This window comes from Numida meleagris, chromosome 12, assembly GCF_002078875.1.
Source record: "Numida meleagris isolate 19003 breed g44 Domestic line chromosome 12, NumMel1.0, whole genome shotgun sequence".
Classification (NCBI taxonomy): domain Eukaryota; kingdom Metazoa; phylum Chordata; class Aves; order Galliformes; family Numididae; genus Numida; species Numida meleagris.
The window spans coordinates 12,163,535-12,182,366 of NC_034420.1; the positions used below are offsets into that span (position 1 = coordinate 12,163,535).

Below are 18,832 nucleotides of genomic sequence, written 5' to 3' on the forward strand. Positions count from 1 at the left end.
TAAATTAGTTTGTTTCTCCTCAGATTGTTGCCGCTGTTCTTTGCTCTCGGGGCCATCTCCCTACCCTTTTCCCCTTCCCCCTTTTCCCGGGACGTGGGCCCTTGGGTCCCCCGTCCCCTTTGTCACAGAATCGGGCCTAACGCCCGTAAACCGTTGACACTCCACCCACAAACAAGGTCTCTTTATCTCCTTTCCCCGTAGGTGTTTTCTTCTATCTGAGCTCTGCCGTGAACCCCATCATCTACAACCTCCTGTCCCAGCGCTTCAGGATGGCGTTCCTCAGCGTCATCTCCCCTGGCTGCAAGCACTGGGCTCCTAAGCATGCTGCCAGCAAGACCCCTGCCCAGCAGAGCATCTTCGTGATCGAAGACCACAATCTCGTGGACTCTGCAGAAGACACAAGCGTGCCTGGCACCAACAGGACATCTGTCAGCAGTTCTCAGCTCTCCACTGGTCTGTGATTTGCCACGGTGCGATGCATCTGAGAGAGGGAAACTGAAGAAAATGACTGTGGGAAATAGAAAGGGAAGACAACCTCCTGGAAGACTGATTTCAGCAAGACGAGCTCACAGACTGCCTTGTTGAATGAATGAACGAGGAGACTAATTAGCGGGTTATTAATCATAGAACCACAGAATGATTTGGGTCAGAAGGGACATTTTTACCATCCTCAAGCTAACGGGAAGGCTGGAAATCTCAGCTTCCTGGCTGCAAACTCCGCAGCAAAAATCTGCTCTACAAAACTACACACTCCCAATGCTACCAGCACAGAAGAGACAAAGCTTATCCAAATCTTACCCAGTAGCCTTCTTGTGCACCAGCCTAAAGGTGAGCTCTTACTCAGCTTGAACTGGGGCAACTTTCTGGACAAGCCTCACCTGGCCTCTTCTGGCTTAGGGAAGCTGCTCTCATTTATCTCTCCCGTAACCTTGAGATGCAGCTGTTGCAAGCTTCTCTTGGCAATATGATCGAGTTTATATGAATGAGCCCTGGGCTGAGCTGATAAATGTCAGGCACCAGCATCCTGAAACTACTATTTCTGGGCTAAAAGAAAGAGGAACCAAAAACTACATAAAGCAACCGTTTGCATTCTGAGCTAGGTAAATACTGTGTGTGTGTGTGACTGATTCCTCAAATCACTTTGTCAAAACTACCCCAACATGGGCCATTTTTAAAAAGCCTAGGAGTTGCTGCTGTACCTCCTTACACTATGGTTGGCAATAGTCACTCAGTGCTGAAATAGTACGTGCATGCCACAAATCTGTCTGCATTACCTGTGAAATGACCACTCCTGGAGGCTGAGGATGTTCCCCTGTCTGAAATGGGGATACTGGGGGTATCTCAAAGGTCTGGAGCCTTCACAGGTTAGTTCTGTGTATCAGACGAATTTATTTTTGTCCACCTGACTGAGTTGAGTCTCACTGAGTACAAGTGGGCTATGGTTGGTCTCTGCTATGCTCCATGCCCTGCAGTTTGCAACAGCTTCTTATCCTTGCTTGAATTTCTGTTGCTTATGTGCTGGCTCTGCAGCAAAGCCCTGTGGCTGTGCTTCAGCAAACCCCACACCTGCCCATGGTGGACTGCAGAGGTCAGAGATCTATGAAGGTTTAGCAACCACCAGGGAACAGCCTGAAAAGCATGAAATTAGGGCAAATCTGCAGGATCAGAGAAGTTGATATAAAGGCAATTTTAAAAAAAAGGGTATTTTGCAGTGATTTTGCATCTAATGAATTCAGGTTTTGCCACAAAGAACAATATAAGGTCTAGAAAACTCTTCTGCACCCCAGTCATGCAAAAAGACCTTGAAGGCAGCGCACTTACATCCAAGTTGATGACTTCATGAGCTCTGCTGGATGCAAGGTGAGGACCCTAAGGAGTTTTGGGGAAGGAGGCCAAGATGAATCCTTCACATGAGAAAGAATTTTATAAATTGCTGTACCTCAAGTTTCAAAGCACATTTGCTGTGTTTCAGAGAAATGCCTCTCTTGTGAATCATGGCACAGGGGTGGGTTTAGCCAGCGTGACAGGCTCAGGTTGGGCATGGAAAATCATCCTCTGTGTGCCATCAAGGGGCTGGGACTTCCATGAAGAGTCATCACAAGGGATAAGGACATCAGCTTCTGAAAGATGGCATACTGTGTGTGTCATCAAAGCTTATTCCAGTCTGGTCACTGGGGATCTAGATGACATTTCCCACCATAGGAGGAATGGGTTATTCCCTTACTATGATGAGCTCTTACCCTGCTTCCCCAAAAGTCTTTCATTTTGCTTCTGCCTGCTGGTTGCAGTGAGACCTGGGGGTCACACCATAGCTGGTGACTCCCATTTCCCTGCAGCTCGGGGGGAATTTTAGCCCATGTTTCCTAGCAAAGCCATTTTACCAGCTGCAGTCTTGAGAAACAACCATAGAGAAGGTAACAGACACGCACCAGGCCTTGGAGAGAAAAGACAATTCCTGCTCCCTAAAGACACAGCAGAAATACTTTGCCACCCCCAAGTGGACACTCAAGCACTTCCCAGCGGTAGCCGGCTTTGCATTATCATTCTTCCCTCTACCAGTCAATAAATTAAGTCTGTTTTCCTACTCCCATTGAGGGGCTGGGATTTCCTCCCTCACCCTACACAGCACCTGTGCACCACCCTAACCAAGCCCAGAGGATCCACCCGACCTGCATGCCACTGTCTTCTGCACTGTCCTAGACCCCAAACCACCAAAGAGAGAGTGTAGTTGAACTTACTCACACGTCCATCATACGACAGAGACACTCCTCTGCAATGTTCTGTGGCTGTTAGAATGCATCTCATTCATTTAGGACCAGATAGTGTCTTGTGTTCTCCTCCCTTCATGGAAGGTCACAACCTTGGCTACAAAGCTCAAGGATGACAAATGCATCTCTGACTTGTGAGCACACAGCCCTACAGGCAAGAGGGGAAGCTGCAGGGTGAAGATTTTGTGTGATCTTACAAAAAGTGGCCACATTTCTTCTCCTAAGGAGAACAAAAGGCTTTAGGAGAGGGTGGAAGTGGTGGGAATAAAAAGCGTGAGTGAAGAGGGAGATTTCTGAAAGAGAAGAACTGAGAACTCACCTTCAGTTCTCAACAAAGTATCTTCTTTTTGGCCTAAAAGCAGCTTCTAGCACATCAAGTTTAGCATTGCTTGAAAGAAGTCATGCTTGTAACCAAAAATTATTGAGCTTTTTTGACCAAAAAACAAAAGTAAAGATGAAACCATTTAGCCTTGCATCAACCCAAGCATTCTTTGAAAACGTCACTGGGGGACATACTGAAATTCTGCTAAGTTTTGTTAAAAAAAAATAAAATAAATGCAATGACTAAAATACATGCAGTGAACAAAATGCGGGCTGGCTTGGGGATGAATGCCCCAAATTCTTTTTTCTGAGACAGCACAGCTCAGTGCCCAGCTCGATCCTGAGCAAGGGCTCCTAAAGGGAAGTCCATGCATTTTGTCCCTAGGAAGTGTTCGATGTCCACTGGTAGCTTTTCTCCCCAAGAGGTCGGTGTCTGAGTGTTATTTATCACTCTGTTCTGTTGTTTACCGTGGCTTGGAAGCTGGCTACAAATGTGAAAATACTGGGAAGATGGATAGACATGTCAGGAAAGCCCATGATACTCCTTTATTTGTACGTTTAGCACTTCCATAGCCGAGTGCTGAAAAATGCTGGTAAATGGCTGAGATCAACTCCTGCTGCAAGAAAAAGAGTTACAACTCACTTTCCCCCAAAGTGTGATGAAAATATATTTATTTGAAGTCAAGCGTGACTTCCTAGGCAGAACTACCTATTGATTTATTTCTCTGCCTCTCTTCCCCTCTGGGAAACACGCAAGTGAATGAGCAGAGGAGCGCAGGGCAATGCTCCAGCACCGTGAGCAAAGCATGGGCAGTTTGCAATGTGTTGCAAGGAACTGCTTAAAGGAGAGAAAAAGTGCTTAAAGGAGAGAAGAATTGCCTGCGTTGTAAAGAGATACCCAGGTCCGGTGCCAAGTTCAATACTGAAAAAGCATCTTGACAGCCAAGTGGACAGCTCTATTAAGTTTATATGAAGAGGTTTTGGAAACTACAGGGTTTTCAATGTGTAAACTGTGGCTTGTCAGTAAAATGAAACAGACACTTCAGCTGCAGGATTGGTTATGTGCATCTGTATGTAACGTGAAAATAAACTTACTAATGTCTCTCCCAATGTCTGGGCCATCCTCCAGCAGTCCTCGTCCCTCTAATTTCACATGAGTGGCAAAAGAAGGAGATTTCCTGGGGGTTCAGTTAGCACCAGATGCAGGACACTTAGGACTTACTACCAAGCACAGTAATTCTAAAAAAAAAAAACAAACATGCAGATGATTTCAGCTGGTGTATAAGCATGAAAATACAGCACAAATCCCAGGGTGGATTGCTGTATCCTAAGTGCTTTGCTCCTTTGGTAGAGAAGGTTAAAAATTAGACAGCGTGGTTGTCATAACCAGGAGAAGGTCCCAAAGTGAAAAGTGCTGTTTCCCGGGCTGTGTGACAGTCAGGTTTGCTCTCCCTATCTGCTTCTCTACAATAATTTGCTTCATTTTCTCTGCTGCTTATTAAGACACTTGCTGGGTTTTCCTCCACTGAGATTTCTTGTTCCACTAACTGGCAAATGCACAGCAAATTGCTGAGCCATAGCATTCCCAAGTCAAATGTAAATTAAGCGAGGGAAAATCGTGGTGACAAAAACAGAAGAATAATATGGAGGTTTTCTTTCTGCAATAAACTGAGGATGAATAATAGTAAAGGACAAGAAATGAAACAACCTGTCACTCCTGCCAGCACAAAAATTCTGGTTTTAGAATTAATTCCAAGCGGATGCAATGATGGCAAAAGCCCTTCAGAGGGAGTTGGGGGATAAAAGAGGTTGGAAAGAGATTCTGCAGAGAATTACCTCCATTTGGGCCTTGCAGATTTCACTCTCCAGGAAAGTAAAGGTGTTTGGGGTGGTCAGGGTGGCACACTCACTGTAAAGGCTTGCATGTGAGGTCACATTTTGGCCAGTCAGTGGCTTGCTTTGGTCGCAGCCCAGACACAGAGAGTTTGGCCCATTTGTCACCAGAAACAGAAGGCTGTTACTGTCTAGAGCACTGGAAAGCTGCAGGTGCTGCTTTTAAGGGAAATTTTCTTAAATCCACTTAATTAACAGGATTTTTTTAGGAGCAAGAGAGCTGCTGAAATAATTTGCTTCCCACTGGCATAGCTAATTCATTAATGAAACACTTAAGTCCTTATTATAGAAGTCCAAATAACTCTATTTTCTCATTCCTCTTCAGTTTATATTATGCTGTGAGATGCAGCAAAGCTCCTTCCCAGAGGAACAGGCTTTTGTTTGCTTTTTTTTTTTTTGGCTAGAAATGGGTTTTCTAAAAGAGGCTTAATCTCAGAAGTCTACTACATGAAGAGCTCCATTAGAGGAACCCTGAATTCCCCTTACAGCCAAGAAGGAAAAAAGCAGTGTTGAAATCAATTCATCTGACCTATTTCAGACACCTACCTGGTCAGGTACAGGTCATCTTGAAACGCCATGTGTTCTTTGTTTCAGAGGCTGCAGAGCAGGTGTGTTCATCAGTCCCTTCCAATTTGTACTGTTCCTTGATAATACAAAAGATTCCCTTAGAAATGACTCACTAAGCAAATTGTGCTCCAAATGAACAAAGCAAATGGCTAACAACGAACTCATGGCAAAACACTGGGAAGAAGAGAACAGCACCCCTGGGGGCTCACCTACCGCTTTGTTCATCGATCAGGGACTGATGCCTCTGGGATGCTCTCCTAAGCTGGGGACTTCTGAAGAGCTAGGTCTGTCCATCTGCCTCACATACCCTCTCCAAGTGGGAGAGAACCCTATTTGCAGGCTTAGTTCTGCCCTGATGGTATGACTGCAGGGCTTTTTGAGTGTCAATAGATAGCAAGTGCTCCAGAAGAAACCAGTCCCATTTTCAAGGTTGCGTATCCCTTTCCTTACTTCTATAGGAGCTTGCAAGGGCAGGAAGGATATCTGATGTGCTCAGTAGCTACTCAAACTCCATGGACAGGCTCCAAGGGGAAGGCTTCTCAGGATGCTGTTGACTGCAGTGCAGCTGGGTTGGGTAGTGCTGAGCAACTGCAGCAAAATCTCAGAAGAGTGTCGTGGTTTTGGGAAGTAGAAGCACTTCCCAGCCTTTCTGTGAGGAAGGAAATAAAACACCAACGCAGGCACCTGGAGATATAGTTTTGTTTATTTAAACACATACAAACTCACAGTTTCTGTTAGTTGGCTTGGTGCTAGGGAAATAATACAGGCTGAGGGTTTTCTTGAATGCGAATGAACTTGGCTAATAACGCACAACTCGGCTTCCCCAAGGACCCGCAACATTTCCTCCCAGATCAAGTTACCTGTTCCTGCAGAAAAACAGACCACACATACAGCAGCACAGGTTTACATTACAGCATCATTGCCAGGATCCTGCACTGCAATGTAGACACATACAACACACACTGATAACCATCTACCTCCCTGCTCCTAGCCTAAAGTAATGCAAACCTGACTGTGTCCCTGCACAGAGCAAAGATGAACAGGCAGTTGACACTGATCCAGTCACATCTTGTTTGAATACCTCATCCCCAAGACAAGGAGCTGAGTCACGTGCATATAGCAAGAAATAATCCCTAAACGGGGTCTAACATGCAATCCAACAAATCCCAGTGAAATTGTTATGCTACTCCAAGAGGCAACAATGAGTGGCATCCATGAGCCAGCCTTGGCTCACTCTATTTTTTTACAGAGTAACTATAAGGAGAACTCATGGAAGTGTTAGCTTCCATCTGATCACTTCAGATCTCATTTCTTCTCCTCTCTTCCCTCCCATGGGAACAGAAATGTTGAAGAATCCTCCCCCCCAAACATGCAACCCCCATCTTTTTGCCACTAAGAAATTCCATCAAGGATCGGCTTTTTTTCCGCCAGCAGTAGGGTTTTCACACCGTATTTGTATTCCAGTCCCGATTTCAATTACCTGGCTAACCTTTTCAATTTTCACAGAGAGTGAGAATCAGAAAACAGCAGGTCCCTTATTACAGCTCACACTGGCGGGGAATGTTTCACTCCCCTTCCCTCCCCCATGTTTGTAGGAAAGCTCTGTCAAATTCAAACAAACTCATTGATCATAACTTGTCTATTTACTTACGCTTTGCTGACTGTTAAGTATTCTGGTCCCTTCTGCAGTCCTCTTTTCTGCCCTCTTTTTGGCTTGAATGTGCTGTTTTTCATACCATTTCTAAAAGCCAAGGAGAAACAGTTTTAAGTCTTAGCCCTGGAGCTCAACTCCAATGGGAACTCTCACCAGGGTCAAATACTGGGGAATGGAAAAGCTTTGTGCTTCAAGAGAGGATGTTAGCTGATTTTTGATAAGCGAGACATGATGTTATTCAGTCCTTATTTACACGTCTCTGAGCACGTTCCAGTGGAAGCTGAGGGCATCACAGGGGTTCCCTCAGGCCAGGGGCAATTCAGGCACAGGACAACACTGTGCTAATCCCAAAGCCACAGCTCTGCCACTGAACTGCACTGGCCAAAGCTGTCACCTGCAAAGGAAATCATGTTCCTCCTCCTTTTTGCTTTTCTTACTTCCCCAAGTCACGACCCTCCTCTTATCTCCTTCAAGAGCAAGTGTAGAGTCTTGCATCTGGGGAGGAATAACCGCATGCATCAGTACAGGTTAGGGGATGACCTGCTGGAGAGGAGCTCTGCAGAGAAAGCCCTGGGGTGAACAACAGGTTGGCCATGAGCCAGCAGTGTGCCCCTGTGGCCAAGAAGGCCAGTGGCATCCTGGGATGCGTTAGGAAGAGCGTGGCAAGCAGGTCAAGGGAGGTGATCCTCCACCTCTATTCTGCCCTGGTGAGGCCACATTTGGACTACTATGTCCAGTTCTGGGCTCCCCAGTTCAAAAAAGACAGAGATCTCCTAGAAGGAGTGCAGTGAAGGCACACAAAGATGGTGAAGGGCCTGGAGCATCTCCCATATGAGGAAACGCTGAGTAACCTGGGTCTGTTCAGCCTGGGGAAGAGAAGACTGAGAGGGGATCTGGTCTGAGTTTATAAATATGTAAAGGGAAGTGAGAGGTAAATGGATGAGGCCAGGCTCTTCTTGGTGGTGTGTAGTGATAGATCAAGGAATAATGGCCTAAAATTTCAACATAAGAAGTTCCATACTAACATGCAGAAGAAATTCTTTATGATCAGGGTGATGGAGCACTGGAACAGGCTGCTCAGAGAGGTTGTGGAGTCTCCACCTATGGAGATATTCAAGACCCGGCTGGATGCCTACCTGTGCGACCTACTGTAGGGTAACCGATTTAGCAGGGGGTTGGACTCTATGATCTCTTGAGAGACCACTGAGATTCATGATTCTGTGATTCTTCTGAACTCCTGATATAAAAATCATTTCAAGGCAAGAGCTCTGCCTGCCCCATCTCTTAGCCACCCAACTCCTCAAAATGGTTTATTTGATTTTTCAGAGGATTTAGTGAAATAGATCAGCTTATTTGCAATCTCTTCCCCTCCTTCTTATTCTTCCTTTGTTATTTGCAGCTCACTATCGTTGCCCGTGTACAACTCCAAATTAACTTATTTACACACAGATTTCATATCTCTAAAAACCAGAAAGGGGCCCTTGTAAGACATTCCTCCAGTTAACAGCAAATGAGGGCCTTGGCCTTTGCTAAGCACACTCTGGGAAAGGCAGCTCAGACGGGTCTGTTCTTGTCCTGCTCCCTCCAGAGACCTCTTCCAGTTGCTCAAGTGACTCATTCCATCCACCCATTTTGCAGCCAAAGTTCATCACACATTGAGCTCCACAACAGCAATCGTTATAAACTGCCCGGCGAACGTTTTTCTCATGCAGACACCAAGGGCACTGCAAGCTTTCCACCTCTTCTCATCCTATTCAGACAGATGCAACGTGCCTTGTTTCAGTGCTTATTGGAATCTACCCTGGGTGAAAATCTGAGTTAAACTGAATCCGAATACTGGATGTACTCAATCCAGGATGACCTCAAATTACTGGCACATTTGGTCAGTCAAAGACCTCTCCTGATTAATACAGCCAAAAGTCATATACCAATGATAGCTCTCCCGCTGAAAATTTCCATTCTGTTAAAAACACAGTGACTGGACTAGATCCAGGACATACCTTATCCACTCCTTAGTCTGCAATAACAACGTTTTCTCAGGAAACTGGGAAGAGTCTACAGCAGTGGATGATATTCCCACCTTCTAGCAGGTAAGGCTGCACCACTGTGGCTTACCACTCACCAAAGTTCCCTTCCTGCAGAGGACATTTCTTCTTCCTTCTGCTGGAGGCTGAGTGGCTGTTACCTACCCAGGACACCTGCCCCTGGTGAGTTTTGTCACAGCATCAGTGATTCCTCACTGGCAGAAGCCAGGTGTTTCTCTGAGAATGAGAGGCTTGTACTTATAGTCAGGAAAGAGTTGTTAGCAGCAACCAACACACTTGCTTGCGAGCATGAGAAACGAATGAAGCCATCTGTGAAGACACAGGGACTAAACTCCCACCAGCACCATATATATGCAGGAGAATTTGGTGGTAGCTACAAGAGGAGCTGGGGAGCTGCTGCTTCTACGATTAGACAACAACACCTATGGTCTCTGCAAAGAAAGGAAAGCCCACATGGTTTGCTTGCTCATCACCACACAGTCCTTCTCTGCCTTTCAGGGAGAAGGGACATACATCAGGTATGTTTTCCCTGCTTTGCAAAGATATTTTTCAGAATTATCTACTACAGTGCAACTGTGGTTAGAATTATCTACCTCAGTCCAGCTACGGTTGCATTTAGCAGCAGGAGGCTGTTGCTAAGCTCCATCTTTAAGCCAGAAGGGCCTGAAAAAGGCAAGGAGCAGATATGTGCTCTCACATCTGTACACGCAGCCTCTAAAGAGCATTTGCAGACACCATCCCCAGATTTACAGGCCAGCTACTCTGGTAAGAGCCCACTGGAGGTCAGCCTTGTGCTGTAAAAACCTATGTGGGGAGCAAGGTGATGGGGTGCTCTCTGAGTTCCAGCAGCCCGGACCCTAAGCCTGCATGTGGGGTGCACAATGCACCCCACGAGAGCAGCTCATGCAGAACCACGGTGCTCCTCAGGTCTAAGCCAACTTGTGCCATGGCACCACGGCTGGCCAGTCAGGCTCAGCATTTACACTCCTCTCATTCTGTGGCCTGTTCATCTAAGCTGACCTGAAAAATGCACTGTTTCAGGACTGTTCTCAGTCTTCCAGTTTTGTTTCACAAGACTGTAGCATCATAATTGTTTACATACAGGCTGCACGTTTTGGATGAGAGATCAGGATATTGATGCAGGGCCAACACAAGTACAGGTCCAGACATACTTATTTCAGAGCCACGTTCCTTACCGGAGTCAATAATTAAGATTTTTTTATACTGAACATCAGTGTCCTAACTTCACAGCCATCTCCTCCCACCCTGTGAGACACTCCAAGAGCTCAAAAAACGTTTCATGGGAAACAAAATCCTTCATCTAAATACTTTGAGAAATTGTATTTTTCACCGAAAAGAATCTATGCTTTTACTCCAGGACCCCATGGGTACCAGTGCAAAATCATCTCTGTCTCTACCAAGTGAAATCAGCTCTTGGTGACTCATAGATTTACATAAAAACTGCGAATCAACATGGCCTACACAGAAAATGGACATAGGAGCGCTCAGTTGTGATCTCCTCTGGTCACTATTCCACCCAACTGTCTGCAGCCCAATTTCTCCATATTTCACCTTCATGGTGACTCACTTTTTCTCTCTAAAACAAGAAGCAGAGCTGTCCTGTCTTGCCTTCAGTCAGCCCACGTCTGGAAGGAAGGATGCACATCATCCACACACACTCACTGCAGCTCATGACTGAAATGACAGCCAGCACTGAACAAACCCTCAGTGGGCCCTGAAGAGAACAATCACAAGAAGCTGTAGGCATATATTGCTCCCGCTTTGCTGTAAGAGATAAAGAGCCATTCTTTTTTGCAATTTTTCTAGCACAGCAATCGGAATATCGATCCCTACCATTGGCTTCCTCCTCTCTGAATGATCCGTTATCCTTTGGTGTTAAACAAGCTGCAATTATCCATTCCAAATGCACAGAGAATCACAAGGGTTGAGGCACTTTCTGATCTCCTGCTTCCTATTCCCATCAGTATTCCCATCTGCATGGCCTTGTGCATGCCACATCTTCTCAGGAAGAAAAAGGCAGCCTCAGCCTGTCCATCCTTCACACCTCAAGGAACAGCAAAGGACTTTCTAAAGCCAGAATGCTCTTAAGAGGAATTGCAGTAGTTGGGGAAAAAAAAAAAAGAAAGAGAGAGAGACAGAGTGGGTCACTGCAATAACGCAGTCATGTTGGCTCTCTTTAATTTGGTGATAAATCCAGACTGGAGTGATTACTTGGAATATGCAACCCTAAGCATCCTGGAACTTTGCAGCCGTGTTATGACACAGTCAGAAGTCAAGCAAGCAATGGGTAGGAACAGAGACACAGCTGGTGCCTTGACTGCATCCATTTCCATATTATGTATCCTTGAGTCATCCCTTTGGTGTGCCCTCCTGCTGCATGCTGGACACTGTGTTAGGAGAGTAGGATACACTGTTCTCAACGAGATCTATAGGGGCAAGTTACACACTAGTGAGCTTGGGCCAAGGCAACTCTCACATCCTTTGCTTTGCGTACTAACCAGCTTCGCATGTAAAGGTGAAACAGGTGACAGTAAGGAAAGAAACATAAACCTCTGTCATGTTGCCCTCAGGATTCACCAGCAAGGCTCTCATCCTTCCTCTCACAAAAGAAATTTTCAGCCCTATTTCTTTCTTTGATTTGCCTTTTTCCCCTTATCCTTTGTTGCAACATCGATGCTATTTACTAAGAAAGTGAAACATGCCTTCACCTTGCTTTTTGAATGCTTTGCAACTGATGGTGCATTACCACTTCATTTACCCATGAACATTTTCACAGATGGGACTGGACCACTTACCTTTACCAACACACCACAGTAGATGAAGTCCTGGTTTCTTACCAGGCCAATCCAATGGTGGAACATGGGGGAAGCAGAACCCAATCTCACATGTCTTGGCTGGTTTGCTCCATTGATTTGCCCGGTGCATTTCAGAGTCAAAGTCAAGATTTGCTCAGCCTTCCTAGAACTGTCGCGTTCTCCCCCAACACAGTGCAGCTGCCCCTGCTCCCATTGCTGCAGACTGAGTCCTGGCCATGACGCAGTAATGAACTTCTGCTCTGGGCACAACTGGAGGAAAAAAAACCTAGAACACTGAGGGATATGGGTGCATCATTCTCTAGCACAGCTCAGAGGGATATAGTGCTTCTTCTAGCATTTCTGAAACATAAGGTTTTATGGATATTGGGGTTTTGTTTGTTTGATTCTGGCAGAAGCAGCTTTTCAACTCATTTATCAAGCTGCCTGCAGCTCCCATTTCAAGGCTGATGAAGGTATAATAAACAACGAGGGGAAAAATGTCCTTTGGAAGGCGTAATTCAGAGTGATTTAATAAATAAAATAAGGTTGGGAAAAAGAAGAAAAACAATCAGTGCAAATTTTAGCTTTCCTTTGCTCTTCACTTTGTAGTATAGCTTTAAATAAATGCACAAAGCAAGTTGGTCAGATCATTCTTTCAAAGTCATTCTATAAAAAGTCCTGCCTATGAATTCATCTGCCTACAATGGCTCATGCCTCACCAGCCACTCTCCACATCGCCCTCCAAATTTCCTCTTAGAAATTTATAAGCACACCGAGACCCCCAGAGTTTCTCTGAAAAAAATACACGTATTCCTGACTGATGAAATCTCTACGGAAACACCTGTGCAATAAACCTGAATACTGCAAGCACCTGGATGCCACCTAACTCGGATGACTCAGGCTAGCCATCCCAAGTGCAGTATTGTTCCCTTCCCTCTGCCCACAGAGAGAACTTGAAGTCTGCAATAGGCTTTTGTTCTCCATAGCGGAGACATCACTCTCACTGTCACTATGGACTCTTCTCTATATCTTTGCTGCGTATTTTCTGCCATTTACTTCTGGGATATGTCAAGGAAGTTACTGCATTTCTTTCTAGTGCATTTGGGATATCAAGTGCTGATAGACATTCAGACTGGATGTCTGGGTGTCAGCTTCAACACTTTTCTTCCAGAAGCTGTCACCAAGTTTAATTAAATCACAGCAACTCTTCTCTGGGTCTGACTCTTTCTTCAGCTTATTTAGGTTAAGGCCCGTGGGCTTCAGCAAATATTAAAACCCTGTTAGGAATAGAGAAAACAAAGAGGAAATAGTAAACTGAGGGAAACACTGAAAGATGAAAAGAAGGAAAAAGGCATAGAGAAGAGGGAGGAAAAAACAACCCCAGAAGAACAGGCACTGAAAAGAAAATAGGAAGAAAGGAAAAGGAGTAAAGAAAAAGAATGAGAGAAAGGATGAAAGAATGGAGGATAAGGAGAAGGGAAGGGGAAGGAAGGAAAAAGGCACGGAAGCCTTTTCTATGCATAAAGAAAAACCCACGTTGGTTTGCGCTAATGCTTCAACAAATGGAAATGTCATCAACAATAACAGAACCCCTGAGCTCCATAACAATAGGGAAGTAATTCAAGCACCACTTCCAGGTGAAACAGCGAAGGGTGTTTCATTTCTTTCTCTTTTCCTTTAGTATATATAGCAAATAACCTCATGCACTTACTCACATTCTGTGGCTCATCATCACAAAAATATAACTGAGAGAATGAAGCCACCCTTCAGCGCAGACAGAAAACAAACCAGAGGTCTCAGTGCTTTCTCATTGTTGCAGCTGGGGCCTATCTCCATATTTATTTATTTTAAAATTTTCCCTCCCTCCTTGTACTCTAGAGACCACATCCCATAAAATGCTGGGTTATCAAGTTAAGTGTGAATAATTCATGAGATAATTATAAAACATTTACACCAGAACATTATTATCTCGCAACTAAAAAAAAAAACCCCAAATACTTAATGTCCTCCAACACTGATGGCAAACCTCTTGTGCCTGCAACACTCTTTATTGCTAAAATTAAACGGAATTAATCTTCGATACTGCTTTTCTGCTTACTAGCCCTGAATCACATAAGGAACACTCTGAGGTAATATAAGAACACAGAAATACCTATATATATGTGTATATGGACACATGGACACAGAGGAGATATAATTTCAGTCTTCCCCCACCCCCCACCAAAACATACTCTGAGGCATAAGGGACTTAAGCTCTTATGCTTAAGTGATAGATTCAGTGCATGCTGATGGGCTGTTACCATCCATAGCCACACAGGAGCTGTGCACGTGGTGAGGAGTTATTGTGACTCATGGAGACAGATGAGTGCAAACACACACCCAAACCATCCACAGAGGGATAGGGGTAGGATATCAGTTTTTCTTTCTCATACTTTTCTACTGTAAGGATGCATTTTTCCCTTCATCCATAAGTGAACCTTAGGTTTGTTTTTGCTCCCATTAGGTTTGTTTTTGCTCCCATTATTACTGCCTGGAGCTTACTTTGAATTTAAAGTAATAATTAATTTCAGATTTACATTGGTGTCACCAAAACAGGATTTGGCCTTGCACATGCATCCAAAGTTAATGCTGCCCTCTCTGTATATAAAGGCTTCAAGGAAAGCATCTCTGATAATGCAAACCTGTAGCAGGACAAGCATGACTGGCTGGGGAGGACTTCTCCAGCCTGGATAACCATTCCTCTGTCACCTTCCACTGGGACACGAGGCCAGAGAAAGCGTCTGGGAAAATTCCCATGGCCAAATCTTCACTATGTTCTGCTGGACCTAGTCACCATGATACTCCTGAGGGCTTCAACAGACACACACCAAAGAATCTTACAACTGGTTAGCTTACAAAAACCTGGTGGTTTTTGCTCAGCCTGTTGCTGGACAAATCCTAGTCTTCAATAAATCACTCCCTTTCTCCCCATCTCCCTAATGGACATATGTCCATCTGCACAAAAGGGAAGGCCAAGGGCTCCTCTTCCTCCCAGCAGCTATTAGAAGGCCACGATAGGCAGCACAGCTGGTACGTCTGCCTTACAACCCAACCAGGAGCAGCCTTGTCCCCCTGCGAGGGCTGCAAGCACATTGCACATGCTGCGCAGGTGAACATGTCCCCCAGAGATTTGTGACTAAGCTGATGTTAAACAAAGCCACCCGGAGCCTGCGGCATTGCAGTTTGATTAACCACACGCACCTTTGTAGAAGGATTAGGAGGACTCTATCATTGTGATGTTAGAATCTTAATTGAAAACCAGAAATCTGGTCCCAGCACTGTGCGGGGCTGGGATGTGACAGGGGAGCATCTGCTTTAGGGGAGGCTCACAGCTCCAAAGAGCCATGCCTGCACATGTCAGCCCAGAAAACGCCATGGGACTGTACAAGACTGATGGATGCAGTGGGGATGAGAGTTTATTTTTCAATCATCTATGCAGAGCCCATTTAGAAATCTGTCTGCTATGTGCGAATGTCAACAAACACTCATGAAATTTCATCTCTGAATCAATTTGCAAAATAGGAAAAATGCTTTGTGAACACCAATGTAGTCCTGCGTATACAGCTGCCAACAGGTGCCCTCTGGGATGACTCTTGCTATTTGCTATGTTTCTCTCAGCAAGATGTCAGCAATATATGAGCTGAAGATGAACCCCTAAGAAGGTCTATTATACCCAGCCCTGAAACACAATGGAGTCCTGGTTCAGGTCTTCTCCTCTGGGTACCTAACTCAGCCATACTACAGGAGGATCTGTGATTAAGAGAGTGCTAAGCAGTTTGGATTGCCACACTCACATGCTCTATACTGTCCATGCAGGGAAGCAGTCCCAGTATCTAACCTGGAGTCAGTCCATCAGTTGCTCTCTGAATACCCAGGAGTCCCACTCCTGAGCATTTAATCTCAGTGCTGATTTTGCAGTGCAGTGGAGGCATTAGGAAAGCAACAAGTTCGCCCATGAATGGTTATTACTGTTAGCTATGTCATCCTGCAGTTAAAGACCACAAATCGTGGTGCTAGACGTTGTTCATGTCCCCCTCAGATACATAACTATGGTTACAAAACTGGGCCCTAACTTGACACATTAGGACAGCGCCAATAGGAGAGGCTGTGTTTTAGCTCATGCATTTGCTTACATTCTTCCTCAATACTTCTTCCTAACATTTGAGATTACTTCAATATGACAGCTTCCCAGTGAAAGAGCTGAGCACCGCAGCGTTTGTTTCTCTGTGGAAGGACAAAGGGAGGACCAAGTCCAAGCTGTTTCATGGATCAATCGAGCAGCTCTGATGATGTCACTATTCCTGGCACCAGGACCAAATTCAAAATTACCTCAAATTTGAAAGATTGATTTCCGCCATCAGCATTTAATGTCTGCTCTACCCTTCTTTTCCCAGCGCAGCAAAAATAAAAAGAGAGGGAGAAGGAGACAGTTCAGCTTCAAGTGCAATTTAGCATTCATTTGCATTTTTAAATTAGTTAAGCTATGGTCCGTTGCAAAGCAATGACAGAGAATTTTTGTAATAATTAGTCTGCTGGGAATGTAGAAATGGCTACACAGTCAGGTTGTGCTGAAAGAGGAAGCGATGCTCAAATGCTCGAACTGGGATTTGCACAGGCAAACATACTCTCATTCATTCGGGGCCAGATTCAGCTCACCAGACACAGATAGCTACAATTCAGACGACTTCATCTGCGCTAGACACCGACTGCAGCGGAGAGAAAGGGATGTTTCTAGACTATGATTAATCTTACTTGAAAGTAGAAAACTTGTTGTTTGTTGTTTGTTGATGGGTGAATGTTACAGTGCCTCCTTGGTGGGCAGAACATGGCAGCACTCATGCTCACTTTGCTCAGTAGTAGGAAGAAGAGACGGTTTGTGACTAAACACCATAGAAACACTGTGCACTTGACCACCTTGAAAGCAATTGTCCACCACTCATTAGATACTCTCTCACACATCATTCTGAGTTTGTTGCCAGCTTTTAGAGCAGGGCAAGGGAAGGACATCTGTTTCTCAGCGTGACTGCTACTTTTTGCTTAAGTTTCCCTCTGGGTGAGCTGAAGCACAAGGAACATTGAGCGAATTTCCTGCAGTACAAACTCTTCACCTTATCTGAAACTTCATTCTCCTTCAAAGCAACAACGTTTAGTCCCAGTAACTCACCATGAGAAATCAGCTTTGTATCTGGCACAGTGATGAAACATTCTCAGTAAGGACAAGAAATTAAATGATAAGGAGACCAGAGCCCTTCTCTAACCATTACATTAGCTAAAATACTTCTGGTATTTCATTACAGATGGTATTTGCATCTGTCCATATTCAAGAGATACAATGAAAACTGAAGCCAAAATCACTAAGAACATAGAGCACAAACACTTGAGTTAATGGCACTAATTATGTACTTATCAACCCCAACGGGATCAACAATTCAAAGAATATACACACTGAACTGTTTTCTTAACCTATGCTACAGAAAATTGTATGTTCCATTCAGAGTAATTACAAAGGAATGGGCTTAGGGCTCTGCAATGGAATGGTTTGCTATTCTTCAAGCGTAGCATGGGATTACAGAGTGCCAGCATTTTACGGACACTTAGTTTATAATGATGTGTCATCTGCGTATCCAGGAACCAGCCATCTTTGAAAAGTTTTACTTATATTCTCCTTCCAAAGTCACTATGACTCAATAACCATTGTACCTGCATCAAATGCATTAACTCAATGACAGCAAAAATTGAGACCTCATTATTCTGACAACAAAGTGAGTGCAACTGGATTTCCCTGAAGGAACCCAAACCTTTATGGTTATATTACCATGTCACTCTGAGTTTTCATAGGTATTAATCATAAAGTTACATTTTGTTTCAGCATGGATTTAAGTGGCTTGATCTAAGATAACCATTGAGGAGAGAAGGCCAAGAACTTAAACGCTAAAATAAATAAATGAGTATACTTACAGTAAGGATGCCCAGACCAAAATGTTCACCATTCCACATCTGTTAGTCACTTGTGTAACTTCTGGGACTAGCACCTCATTTTTCCCTGCAAAGGTTCTGATATGTTAAGTGTTACCAGTTTGCCCCATCACATTGGTGGGTCTCAGCTATGAGAAACAGCACTACCTTAGAAAGTTCAGGTTTCTTGCTTGCCTACCCAGCATTCTGCCTCTAGTCATGTGCCTAAATTGCAGTGCAAGTACTTCCTAGGATCACCTGTGCGCTTTCCCTTAGGATGTTCTTTTGTTCTTCCTCAGGCAGAGAACTGTTGTAGTTACTGTGCTTTACAGCTGTGGTGTAAAGTCTGGAAGCAGCTTTTTTAGCTTGCAGCACACAGAGGTACTGGAAACCAACCTTCTTTCAACACTGCTGCACACTTAGATTAAATGAAATACCCTCAAAATCCAAAACAATTCTGTGGATTTGCCCCAGTACCTGGGAGTGAATTCATTCTAGTTGTTTGTTCCTAAGGTTTCTCACAAAAGCTTCACCTTGGAAAGGACTCCATATTCCCTCAGAACCAAGCTGATCCGAATTTAGACTATGGGAATATCAGAAAGCATCCACAGCCTCATAAACATTTACTCCCAGCTAGTCCTGTGATTACAACAGTGTCTTCTCTGTGAGATACAGAAAAGAGACAGAAAGAAGATGGAAAAGGAGTTTCATTGCTGACCAGTTCCCTGGGACAGATTTGTACTACAGCCTCAATTTCCAAAATATTGAATTTTA

The 18,832-nt window shown here is 44.5% G+C and overlaps 1 protein-coding gene and 1 long non-coding RNA gene across 2 annotated transcripts in view; one reads left to right on the forward strand and one right to left on the reverse strand.

Moving 5' to 3' along the window:
• The window catches only part of NMUR2 (neuromedin U receptor 2), an 11,253-nt gene extending 7,218 nt beyond the window's left edge, over window positions 1–4,035 (forward strand). Inside the window, exon 4 of the mRNA XM_021410652.1 lies at window positions 202–4,035. Within this exon, the coding sequence (XP_021266327.1) occupies window positions 202–461 (260 nt within the window). The 3' untranslated portion in view covers window positions 462–4,035. The remainder of the gene's footprint in view (window positions 1–201) is intronic.
• LOC110405145 overlaps window positions 6,125–18,832 on the reverse strand; it is a 111,224-nt gene continuing 98,516 nt past the window's right edge. The window contains exons 13-14 of the long non-coding RNA XR_002442700.1: window positions 7,201–7,290; window positions 6,125–6,415 (exon numbers count right to left, since the gene is read on the reverse strand). This is a non-coding gene — a long non-coding RNA (uncharacterized LOC110405145). The remainder of the gene's footprint in view (window positions 6,416–7,200; window positions 7,291–18,832) is intronic.